Source organism: Populus euphratica, unplaced genomic scaffold (assembly GCF_000495115.2).
Source record: "Populus euphratica unplaced genomic scaffold, PopEup_1.0 scaffold191.1, whole genome shotgun sequence".
In the NCBI taxonomy this organism is placed as follows: Eukaryota; Viridiplantae; Streptophyta; class Magnoliopsida; order Malpighiales; family Salicaceae; genus Populus; species Populus euphratica.
In genome coordinates this window covers 306,927-319,943 of record NW_011500069.1, presented here as the reverse complement: position 1 = coordinate 319,943, position 13,017 = coordinate 306,927, and the positions used below count along the sequence as shown (strand labels likewise).

At 31.7% G+C, this 13,017-nt stretch overlaps 1 protein-coding gene across 4 annotated transcripts; it reads right to left on the bottom strand.

Annotated features, from left to right (window-relative positions):
• Positions 1-6,255: 6,255 nt before the first annotated feature.
• LOC105108373 (carbonyl reductase [NADPH] 2-like) lies at positions 6,256-12,495 on the bottom strand. 4 transcript variants are annotated; one of them, XM_011002663.1, is made up of 5 exons: positions 12,313-12,495; positions 12,007-12,113; positions 11,062-11,261; positions 8,178-8,407; positions 6,256-6,882 (listed from the first exon to the last, which is right to left on the bottom strand). In XM_011002663.1, exons 1-5 carry the CDS (start codon positions 12,340-12,342, stop codon positions 6,604-6,606), a joined length of 846 nt encoding a protein of 281 aa, XP_011000965.1. In that variant the 5' UTR covers positions 12,343-12,495; the 3' UTR covers positions 6,256-6,603. The 4 variants fall into 4 exon arrangements, with proteins under 4 accessions (XP_011000965.1, XP_011000967.1, XP_011000968.1 ...); XM_011002665.1 differs by having other exon boundaries at positions 12,007-12,134; positions 12,229-12,468; XM_011002666.1 differs by having other exon boundaries at positions 12,230-12,468.
• Positions 12,496-13,017: the final 522 nt, after the last annotated feature.

Sequence of the window (13,017 nt, the reverse complement as noted above, 5' to 3'; positions counted from 1 at the left end):
CCCTTCTTCACATGTTTGCAAAGTAAAGCATTTGTTGAATATCTAATAAAGAAGGGGAAAGAAAAAATCTTAAAACTTGGATTATTCAAACTCATTTAGAAATGTCAAATACTCACATCCCTCTTGATTATCTTGAAAGGTCAAATCCAATTTACCCAAATGTCTCCCATCGTGCATCATACTATAGAAAATTGTTTACCTTAGGGCACGAAGTTATATTAAAGTGATTTGAAGGCTTCGGAGAAGAAGAGAGTGTTAATTTCTGCAGAACTTATGCAAGTCTTTCACAACAACCCTCGGATCGGTGTTGAAAGATTAATTGCTGATATATAGCTATTAATTAGTAGCTAAAGATTGCAATAATCGGACCTCTCTTTTTTTTAATTTCAACATTACTTTTATCCAATTAATCACATTATAAATTCGAAAAAGATATCACATCTCTAATTTTCCGATCAAAGATTCTATGGCTAATAACTTACATATTATAAGCAATGGTTTTAGATAAATTGTAGTGTTCTTGATGATTCGTTACATAATAATTTTGAAGTTCGTTTTTTTCTAATTATTATATCATTTGACGATCATTAATTACGTCAACTAATCTCTCAAGAGCTCTATTTGCTATTTGCGAGAAAAAGAAGAAATAAGGAAATATTGAAAATCGATTTTTTTTTTTTTGCTTAACCAATTTTTAATATCGGAATTAATTAAATAAGAAAATATTGATTCCAAAATAATTATTAAACCGAAAAAAAAAACCAAACAAAGGAAATTTTGCTGGTTTAGCTTGGACTCAAACCATATATTCTTAAGCAAACTTTACATTTTTTTAAAAAAATTCTTTTAAACTAAAAGTCCAATTGATTTTGAGATACAAAATGAAAGGAGTCCTCTTCCACTCATATAACCGTTCGGACATCATCTTGAGGAGGACTCTTCAACAAAATTTACGAACATACTAACCTCGTTAGAAACTTCAACCGTGTTGAAAACAAAAATCCAAATCTAAGTGTACGATCTCTTTAACTCAATTGGGACCATAGAAGTTATGTTGAAGAAATTAGTGACAGAAGCAGTTACGTCGTAAAAGACACGAAGACAAATTAAACAATAAAGTGTTAATTTTCTCACAAATTCCAAACAAAGAAAAAAATTTGAAAACAAGACTAATACTGGGATTCTGGCTCAAATTAATTGCGTGTGTTTAATGCTTCGGGAGGAAATATACATGTATAGAAATGGATAAAAAAATATTTAATTAAATTGATAGAAATAAAAACATAAAATAAATTTATTAACATAAAAAATATATATGGACATATCCTCCCTATTTATTCTCTTTGTCTCTACTTGTTTAAGATAATAATTAAACAATATCCTAAAATCCAGCCAATCTTTTAACTTAATTAAATACCTAGTAAAGCTCTGCTTCCCGTTGAATTGATGAAAATTCGCCCTTTCCTTTCCTTTTTGTGTTTTTGGTCTGTCACTATGTTGTTTTAATGTTTTCAAGTTTCGTCTTAGGCCATGGGGTTGTTTTTGGATTGGGATTTTAATAAATTTTAATTTTTTTATGTATTTCTAAATTGTTTTAATGTGTTAATATTAAAAAAAATATTTAAAAAATATTTTAATATATTTTAAACAAAAAATAATTTAAAAATCAATATCAATTACAGTTCTAAACACGTCTAAGATATTCATAGATAGCTCTAGGGCATTAAACAAGTTCTTTCATCATGAGAAATTGTGTACAACTTTATGACTGCAACGTTAAAACTTAAAATATCTAATTTGACTATAAATAGTTTTTCTATATTTAAATAAACATAATTGTTTTCAATGACAAAACAAATAGATCGAAGTAGATAGCACAATATCATGTAAAATACTATATCTACTAGTCTCATTTTATTATACAGTTATATTTAAAGAAAACATTCTTTCACTGTGTGTTAATGTCGATGGCGTTGTTCAATTAACACTGCTTTTTTTATTTCTTTTTTGTCACCAAACTTTATTTTTCATTAATTCCATCCTTCCATGTGCTTTTTATGATATTTCAGATATTTTTTTTGTTTGCATATACTTGAGAATTTAAGGTGTTTGATCAGACTTTATAATTTAATTAGAGGGTAATTTAATGAAATAGATTTTAACCTTGTAGTATAAAAAACAGTTAAAAGAAATGGTGAGACAATAATAATAATAATAATAAAACAGGAGGGCTTTCCTCAAGTTTGCACGGAAAAATTTATTTTTCTCACAAAAATTCTTTGTTTACTTATTTTTTGTTACTTTAATTTTAAAATTTTATATTTATATCTTAAATTTTATTTTATTTATATTTCAACTCCTTATTTAAAGAAATGAAAGAGAAAATCATAAAAAAATAATAATAATAATTAGGTGATCATATGTCAATAATAAAAAAAAAAATCAATATTAATGTCATTACTATAATAATAATAATTAGGTGACCATATGTCAATAATAAAAAAAAATCAATATTAATGTCATTACTTGATAAGAAAAGTGCAATTGAGTGTTTTGAAACTTTTATGTTATTAAAAAAAGTAGATTGATGCTAAAAGATTTTTTTAATTGATTAAAATATGTTTTAAAATTTGCGATGAATTTATTAAGGTTTTTAAAATATTTTATATTCAAAATGGGTTCTAGAATCCTAGAACTTAGACCTTGACATTATAATGATTAAAATCTTTATCATAGACAACATCTATTTGCCACTATTGATGACAGAAAATGCATGTTCAACTTGGGGATTCAAGCCCGAAGTTTGAAAAGTTATAAAAACATTTAAGTTCTGATAAACATATATTAATAATTAATTAGACGACGACGACAAACACTATTTACACCAAATTGGCAAATAGAAAGAAAATCGTATATATTTATAAATTTAGAAATGTAATTTGGAAATTAAACATGTTGTACAAAACAGAATTATAATTGAAAGGACCATGTTAATCGTCTAATTCAAGTAAATAAGAAATAAATACAAGAACAAGAAAATCTCAAATCAGATTTGTATATTTAAATTTTTAACATGTATGAAGTTTTATTTTTTTCCAGCAGAAAGATCCTAAAGTTCAAGGGAAAACTGGATGATCTCAGCCAGGATCACCATTCTGGAGATGAGGAAGTGGGTTTGGTTTGGCTATTATGAAGTGAGATTGAGAGAAGTTGCATACACTCGAGAGAGATAGTTTGGTTTTTCTGATTGTGGTTGGTGACTATATGGTGAAATGTAGAATTATTTTAGGGTTAGGTTAATTGGTAAGAATTTAATATTTATATCTTTTTTTATTAGAGATATTATATTGTTTTTTTTTAAGGTTTGGTTGGGTTTAACAGTTTCAATTTTTTAAAATCAAAACTAAATTAAACAAAGTCTATTTAATAATTTTTAAAATTAATTTAATTGATTTTTTTTCTTACGTCAGTATTTTTAATTAATTTTTTTTGTTTACTTATTTTTTTGTTGATTAATTTTTTTGAACATCTTCTTGTTATCAAATATTCTCAAAAATTTTAATGGTTTGCAAGGAGTTTTTCGGTTTGTAATGCGGCCTATTTGCCCATTACAAGTGTATTTATGTATATAATAGTGGTTGTGTTTTGAAAAAACCACAAAATATATTGATTTGGTTAACGTGGTAACTAGTGTTTTTAAAATATGAGTCTCATAAAAAAATAACATAGAAACACAGTTTTAGAAAAAGCAATATGCAACTGCTTTGCTGACACTATTTACTTTTGTTAAGTAAACAACGTAGGGTAAATTAATTCACTCTAGATATTTATTAAGTGAACACGTGGGCAGTACAGTGAATTTATTCACTTGTATTGTTTACGTCAAAAGTAAAAAAAATTAATTTTTTTAATTGTATTTTATATTGTTTACGTGAAAAGTAAAAAATTTCATTTTTTTAATTGTATTTTATTTCAAAAATTATTGTTTAATATTATTCAATAACACTATATAAATTAGAATGAGATCACATAATGACGTAATATTTGCAGAATTTGATCATAATCCTAATTTTATTCCTGATGATATTTTACCTGATTTTGTTATCCATTTAAAAAAAATTATAGAAATTATAATCCTTGTCGTATGAGTTTCGTGCATAATGAAATTGTAGATAGTTTAATGGAACAATAAAAAAATTATTTAAAGTATTATTTATTTTATGATATAATAGTTATAGTTAAATCTACAATATTTAAATTAAAAACTATCAATATTAATATCTATCACCAAACACATTAAATTATTTTTTGTTCAATCTCAATTTCAACTACAGTTTTAACCAAACATATATAAATAACAAACTAACTTCAACCAAAAATAATTTTTATAAAATAATTTTTTTAAAATTAAAATCATAAAAATTATTACAATATCAAACATATTTTATGTCATGATCATTTACGAGCATGCTATGCTGTAAGTTCTAGCAAAGGAAATCAACATTTGGAAATTTCTTTGAAAATGGTACTGTATTTGTGCCTTCGTTAATAAATTTTGAAATAACTATTTTGCTTCAATGCAATAAAATACTTTTTTGCATTCTTAAAAAATACGTTATCCATTAATAAATGTCGTCATAATACACACGTTGTTATTATTATTTTATATATACTAGATTAAAGTCACCATTCCAAATTTATATCCTAGCAAATACATATACTCTAATTTCCAAAAGCATTTGTGTTATTATTAGTAAAATAAAAAATAAAAGAAGGTGTGTTAGTTTAATATAAGAAATTGAAGTATTCTCAAGTGCTTGACATCTCAAATTCCCATCATTTTATAAAAAGAACTACATTTCCATCTCTGTGTCCAAATAACTTTTTCAAGATAAATCTTGACCCCGTAATATCTTTTAATCTTAACCATTTATAAACCCTCTCGAGAGCTCTTCGGCAAGATTTACAAGCAGGCTAGTTAGCTCAGAACTTCAATTGTGATGAGAAAAATCTTAGGGAACTATACATTCACATACAAGCAAACGTACAAGTACATTTAGGTCCGAATGTTTTAGGATTGTGAAACAAGTCCTTCAGAATTTTGACATAGATATACTCTCTTCTATATATATATATATATATATATATATAAAACAATCTAAATAGTTTTCTAAGGTATTAATTATTACCCGCACACATAGTACCCTAGCTCCCCTACTGATTCCAAGGAACAGCTGCCATTGTTGAAAAACAACCGTGGCGTAATTGGTTCTGCGATAAATTTTACAGCACGAAGTGACAAGGACGTAGGGATTAGGTTTGGATTTTTTCCACTCTGTACAGTGCAACACTATTGTCTGGGTTGCGATATCCAATGGTATCATGAGATCTGAGTGATAGCCAAGAATACTTGCACATGCATTTCGTTAGAGCTTGATTGCAGCAGCAATTAACCTGTAATGGTGAAATGGACTGGTGCTTACCTCATTCGCTGCCTCCAAATTTCAGAGATGATCATCATTGTCATCTTGTATATACAAAAGACGTTCTTTGTTCATTTTGATCTTAATGCTTATGTACAGTACTGCCTATTCAAAGGGCGGTTGAAATTTCACGAGGGTGGCACAAATTAGTCTACTTTAATCATTCCCTGACCTGAAAGTAGACAGAATATCGGCATCAGATAGCCGATTGGCCTTCTCGCCAGACCGTCTTTGAAAATTTGAAGATGATAAAGATTATGAGTTGTTCTACCAAGAAAAAGCATGTATCATGGAGCCTTGAGTGTATTATTATCTCGCTCACCAACTGTTATTCCGGGATTCCAAGGCGTGACCTCAAAGTCCAATTGATTGGAGGCAACCAAAATTAAGTTTAAATTCAAACTCCAAAGGTCAAAAGTGATTTGCTCCTACATTTATCATCTCATGTCCGGATCCAATACAGAAGATTACAAGAAATTGTTAGTGCAGCAGCCTGGATTAGGATGGTCTGCCTAAGAACCAGCCCAAAATTTAGTTTTGATGTGCATAAACTAGTTCAAGATTACTGTCATGTATCAATAGTGTGATGCGGCGCCACTGATTGGCTTGTAGTACAAAACCTAGAAGTCGAGTCTGGGTCCCAACTGAAGCTATCTGTCAATGATCCATAGAGAAAATTCTTGATGGTCGAATTAGTCATTACCAGAATTTGTCCATTGTTTCTGAGCCTAGCTGTGGTATGTTTTTAGCCAGTTAAGGCATCCGTGGGGAAAGAACCAGAAGAAAATCACTTTGTCATTGATCCCTTTTACGTCATTCACTTGAAGTTTACAAGGTGGCCTTCAGAGGAGAGTACGAGATGTGATGAAAATGGGAATTACTAATGAATTAATGTTAAGAATGACAGCTAGTTTCATTTTTGCCTGGTGATCAAAGTCACTCGGACAAGAAACATAAATAATCAGCTGCTTCACTGGCATACTTTTGACAGGCCGCTGATAATAGTAAACTACCAAGCATTCACAAATCCCTGGGGACATGTCTTTCCCTTCGAAAAACTGATTGATTGGATCACCCCATGATTCCCTTCTTGCTCCAGGTTTTGCACCAGAAATAACTCCTACATGTATGAGCGCATCCTAGGCCTTGTCAAGGACTGCCCCCCGTCAAGAAATATGGTTGTCCCAGTCATGTATCTTGAACCATCACTGATTAAGTAGATGACAGTTGATGCTACATCCTTCTTGGCATCAAGCCATCTCTGCATCGGCACTACCTCTTTCACCAGCTTCTCTGCCCTCTCCTTCCCTTCTGAAAGAGGATATGCATCTTCTAGGTGTAAACCACGAGCGATTCCATTAACCCTGATCTTGTACGTTCCTATCTCCATAGCTGAATGCTGGAAACAATAGCCAGAAATGCTGGTGTAAAAAAATTATGTTCTTTCATGATATGACAAAAATAGCATTGCATCAATAGTCTGATGAAATGCAAACCATTTATGCTCCATGTCATTGCTCAATATTGAACTCAAAAGATGCTTGAAAGCACAACTTTGAGTGCCCATTCAATGTAGCTGTAACCCGACTTCACATGGACTTGCATACATATGACGTATCAGAAGAAGACAGTTGATGTTATAATCATTACCTTGATCCTAGAGACAAAATGGATTCAATTATTCCAATTAGTTGTGTCCCACTTGAATTCTGTTTTTCCATTCAAAAGTTATTGTTTAGGAAACCAGCCAAATAAACCAACTTTGCTATCCAGAACAATGTTACAGAAAACCAAACCAATCCATCTGTATTGACAGGAGGCTTCTTCGATAAATTATTCATTGAAGAAATAATGCAATTCCTAATAGCATAATGAAACCAATCTTATCCAGAAACATTGATTTGATATTAGCCATTATTATCATCCAACACAAAGTACACCATGGAATTTATTTTCATTATCCCTTTCCTTACCACCTCAACCAGCATTCCTGGTCTTGATCATCCTAACACAGGAATACCTTCCTCTTCACACCAGACCACTTCTCGCCATGCATTAACTTCTTTATATCGCAGATGCAAAAGGAGAATAATGCATGACATGAACACAAACAAAAACAACCAGAAACTCCATCATTACTGCTAAATGCAGATGTGCAGCTAAAGCAAAGGCTGGTCAAGACAGGCTTCAGGAATTCAAGGTGTTTGCTAGGGTTTATCTGTAGTTAAATGAAGACAAACAATGCCTCACCTCCACCATATACTTAGCACAGGGTGGAGGCTCAATATAAAGCATAAATAGTGACATAAATCATACCGTGATTTATGGCATTTGCTCCCAACTTGATCTACAAGTAGACACATTGAAGAGCTGAGGAGAGTGTGTTAGAGCAGAAGAAGATAGAAAGAGCTTAAGTGAGAGTGAGTTGAGTAGAGAAGAGTGTTTTTCTCCTTCTCCTTTTTGTATTATTTCTTTAATTGATTAATACAAACCAGTAATTCTATGGAGTAGGCAAGTTGCCGAACCACGTAAATTTGTGTATTTGATTTCTAGAATAACCTCACATTATCTCACTTGTATATCTACATTATCTCACTTGTATCCTTAAGATAGTGAGCATGCATGGCTTTGGACCCTAACAGAACTGTAAACACACAAAAATAAATATGATTAAATACTAATTGATTCACTTACTCTAACTAATTGCTGTATTCCTGCTGAACATGAACCATATGCAGCAGCCCCTGGATATAGTCCTCTCTCAGCACCAATTATAGAGGTCAAGAATATAATGGAGCCTCCTGAATTATAGTCCCGCATTTTTTTCCCAACAGCCTTTAGCAGAAACCATGGAGCCATAAAATTTATTTTCACTATTTTTTTGAACTCATGTTCTGTTACTTGCAGAGGTTCTTGAATCCTTCCTGTAGCACAAAATTAGAAGTAATAAATTCACTTTCTTGCTTCCAAGTTCCAGCTTCATTTCACAAACCTCAGTATAACAAATACATCAAACTGATAATGTTGAAGGGAAACAAGAAATTGATAAAAAAAAAAAAACAGAAAAAACAAAGATGTGACTTTAAGTCTTTCCCATTTTCTAAAAATGTGACTTTAAGTCTTTCCCATTTTCTATCCCATCATCTCCACTTTCCACTCCAAGAAAGACGAGCTATTTATTTAGCATTGACATAGCAAAGAAGAGAGTCCCAGGTGAACAAGCCAGAGGTTAAACTTCCTACTTCTAACAAATTACAGGATGGATATAAAGGGATTCAAGAGCAGGCCTTCTACTGAACCAAGAAGAAAAACATGCTACGAAGGAGAATAATGGTTTGAAAACTTCAGATTCCACATTTCTTAGAAGATGCTAACATACGTTCCCAGTATAACCTAAGCCAACCAAGCTACAACAGAACAGTATGTGTACAGCATATATGATATTATTCTTTCTGTTGAGAAACACAAGGGAGGGGAAAAAAGAATAAAGCACATGTCTATAATACTACAGCACAATACAAAGATCATACACAAAATGCTCACAAATACACAAGGCATTATCTACTCTTACTGCCTATAACTCTTATATGGAAAGTGGAGCCCTCTCATCTTATAAACACACATAGAGCACACCTCTCAACTCAACTCCAATATATGTAGCACTCACATTTTAGACCCCACACACACAAATGAACCAAGCATTTTATACGAACTTAAGTCAGTGACATAAATCCAGTTCCTAAGGCACAGCTGGATGTGAAGATAATGTACAACTTTGTTCAAAGCAGATCTCAATCCATTTTCTGCAGCTTTGTTTCATTGTTGAATTTACAAACTATCACAGCTGGCCATTGCAACCAAGTTCAACCGATACCTGTTTTTAATTCATAGAGTTGGTTTCTCCACCAATGACATTAGAAACTGAGCCAACCATGAAGCACAATGCAACCTATAGTACAAGAGACCAATTAGACTAGAAGTGTACAATTTCTCTACCAACTGTCTGGTAACTGATATCTCTTTTTATATTAGAAATGGCTGACAGAGGGGTGGATTCGAACTCTATACCTCACCCATTATTGCTTTGTAAGAATACAGTTGAGCTATAACTGGTATAACCAGCATTATAAGGGAGCACTATAACAACAATTATTCAGTCCTCCTGGAGTACTCCTCCACTCAACAAAAAATGGGTTCCACAAATACGTATCATGGTGGGGTTCCACAATGGGAATATCTTATATTTCCTTTCACTTTAGACACTATATACTAGTATACATAGGGAACATGGGTTCAGTTTTGTGCTAAAAATATGAATGCTACATTACATATGTCAGTGTGTTCCTTCAGTGCGTGATGGATGGTGAGTGAACAGAAAATTAAGCAAGCTAGTCTTCAACTTTGTACGAGTTGCTGATAGAATTTCTGAGCAATTTTTCATTTCTATATTTTCAATGTGCAAAGTGCCTGTGTTTTCCCAAATATAACAAGAGTGTTTAATTTCTTATTCTTCCACCCTTGTATTTCTCAACACTTCCAACTCATGGTAATTTTTGTTGCCACCACCCTGAATCACAACTATCCTACTTATGCAATGTTACTATTCTAGAGACCAAAACTACTGCCAGCACCATTGCTCTATGCATTAATCCTGCACGCACAAAGCCAAGAATCTCACGTCTATCTTCCAGTTGAAAGAGTAACCTGTGTAGAAGGTCTGATCAAATTAATGGCAGAGGAAAAGGGCAAGCACTGCTCCAATTCAATTGTAGCAGTGCTTGTTCCTTTCTAAACATTATGACTCATATGCGTCTCTTCCTTATCAACTTCTTAATACATAAATTGATTGATTATTATGGCACCAAATACAATATTTGATTGTAATAACTCTACTAATGTCCTTTCCTGTATTGCCATTAAGCTTTGCCAATTCCTTCAATACTCCAAAAGGTAACTTGAAGTTCAAAATGAACAGAACACGAGTTTCAATATGGTTTCATAGGTACTTATAGAATTCATTTGGTATTGGATTGCAATTACATTAAAAGTCAATGTGCAAGAAAGGGTCCAAAATCTGCTGACTTCTGGTGGAGTATCAACACTAAAATCTATTTTCAGATGCGGGTCTAACCAAAACAGATGCAGTTCACAAAACAAAGTTTAACACAAAGTCAAATACCAAATATTGCCTTAGTGTTTTAGCTGTGATCCATTACAATATGAGTTCCAAATCGTAGTCAATCAGTCACTACCATCCAAGAAAAGAAAAAAAAATTGAATCACTCATGAATGATGACAGAACGAAAGATTGAACTTATGACCTGTCTTTCCTAGTCTCTCTAATTGTACTTCAAATTAAAAATTCCAAGTAACACCCAGAAAACTAGGAAGTTATGGTTCAAATTCCACCTAGTGGAACAGGAAATTCAATGGAAGCAAAGAATAGAATAAACGAAGACACAATACCCAGATAATCAACCAAACAAGATAACGAAGACACAATACCCAGATAATCAACCAAACAAGATAGAAGTATTATCTACACCGTGGAGAGAGATGTAAAGAGAGACAAAATTACCTTCATATGTATAGCAATGCACAAAAGCATCTAAATTACCCAAAATCCCACATGCCTTGTCCACTGGCTCTTCAAAACTTGCCTCCCTTTCCTCTTCCATATCCATTTCCACTACCTCCACTGGCAAAGCACCTTTGATTGCACTTGTTATCTTCTCACCGATACTCCTTAAACCCTTTTCATTTCCCATCAAAACCAACCTGATCATACATTAACAAATAACAAATTATTCAATAAACCAACCAATCTTGTTGGATTGTTATCTGAATATAAAATTGAACAATGAAAAGTATATTAACTGTCTTCTATTTTTTTATAAAAAAAAAATGTCTTTGCTCTGTTTTTATAAGCATAATAAAAAATCAACTGTCAATTGTAGACGGCCAGGATTCCATTTTTGTTTATAGAACACGCGGGAATATTACTTAAAAGGTACTATTCAAACTGTGGATTTCATTAACCAAAAAACAACCGAAACTGATTAGAAAATTATAAAGAATCCAAAACATATCCAGCTTTCCCTGCCCGAAAATAAAAAATTCATTTCCTTCTTTTCCTTCTCTTTTCTCAGAAACCAAACACAATTGAAAAGCAGTATTCAATACCTGAAACCTCTTTTCTTCCATTTCCTTCCCTTTTCTCAGAAACCAAACAACAAATCAATGAAACTATAAAATTCATAAAACTGAACCTTCAAAAACCCAGAGAGACTTGTAGAAATTTTTTTATAAAAAAAATCTCATTTGTCTTAAAAATAAAAACCTTTCATTTCAAAACCAGTAAAAAAGAAGGAAAGAAAAAAATCCATTTTCTGTCATTTCCTATGAAAGACTGAAACTATAATTTGGTGGCATTTCCTTTCGTTTTCCTTGTCTAGCTTCGCTCCCAGGAAAAAAAAAATTGACACTAAGAAATTCAATTAAAAAAGAAGAACAGAAACTCAACCTGCATCCTTGTTTAACCAAATGAAACGCGATATTCTGCGAAATCTCATCTCCATTTGAAGTAAGCAACACTTTCTTCACGCCACTTCCCATTCTCCAATTTTCCAACTTCAAATTTCAATACAAACCGTGTCAATAACAAAAACAAAGAACAAATTCATGAACCTAAACACACACAATTCACGTAAAAAGAGAAGAAATGAATTATCTATCACAGACGGTACCTGGTAAAAAAAAAAAAAACTAATTGAATGAAGGTAAGAAAAAAGAAAGACGTCTCGTCAAATGAATGTTACGTGCTTCAGACCTCAGATATCTTTCGGCCACGAGTTGTCATTTATATATCTGTGCTGCTGCGCTCGAGCACAATTTTGCAATTGCAGTGTCTTTCACGCTTTACACAGAAAAAATGGGGGTAGTTAAGAAAAGAAAAAAATTAGTATAAAATTGTATAGATTTATTTTATTTTATTTTTCATTTCTTTTTTTAATTAGAAAAAAAGGAGAAAAAAATTGTTGACAAATAAATAGAAATGAAACAGAGGAACTAGACATCTCCTTCTTTTCACGTTCTTAAAATAAATAAGGGTGTCCTTTTGCACGTGCAATGAATGATAGTGTCACGTGACATTGCACCGCCTCAACAACCACTAGCGTGGCGCCATGCTAGGAAATCCAAGTTGTAAAAATTGTGGACAAGCGCGACGTGATTAATTAATTTTTCCGCGTTTGGTAATGCGATGTTTTTTTATTAAAATATTAAAATTAAAAAAACATTTTAAAAAATAAATTCAACTGAGAAGTTAAGATCCCCGTGAAGGTAGGTTTGTTTTCCACTATTGAGATCGTATATAAACTTAAGGAAAATATCTTAATTAATTATATATTAACAATTTCAATTAAATAGTAATTAATAATATAATATAATATAAATAAAAATAAAATAAATAAATAAAAATTCTAAACACTTTTATTTTTATTCATATTGATTCCTCTACTTTTTAGACAAATTA

Bases quoted from the DNA above. Each gene is read 5' to 3' on its own strand.
- LOC105108373 (XM_011002663.1), bottom strand. From the start codon at position 12,342: ATGACAACTCGTGGCCGAAAGATATCTGAG. The intron at 12,114-12,312 runs GTCTGAAGCACG...TGAAATTTGAAG, and splicing joins GTGGCCGAAAGATATCTGAG to TTGGAAAATTGGAGAATGGG. The intron at 8,408-11,061 runs GTAATTTTGTCT...TTTGTGCTACAG, and splicing joins GCATTGCTATACATATGAAG to GAAGGATTCAAGAACCTCTG.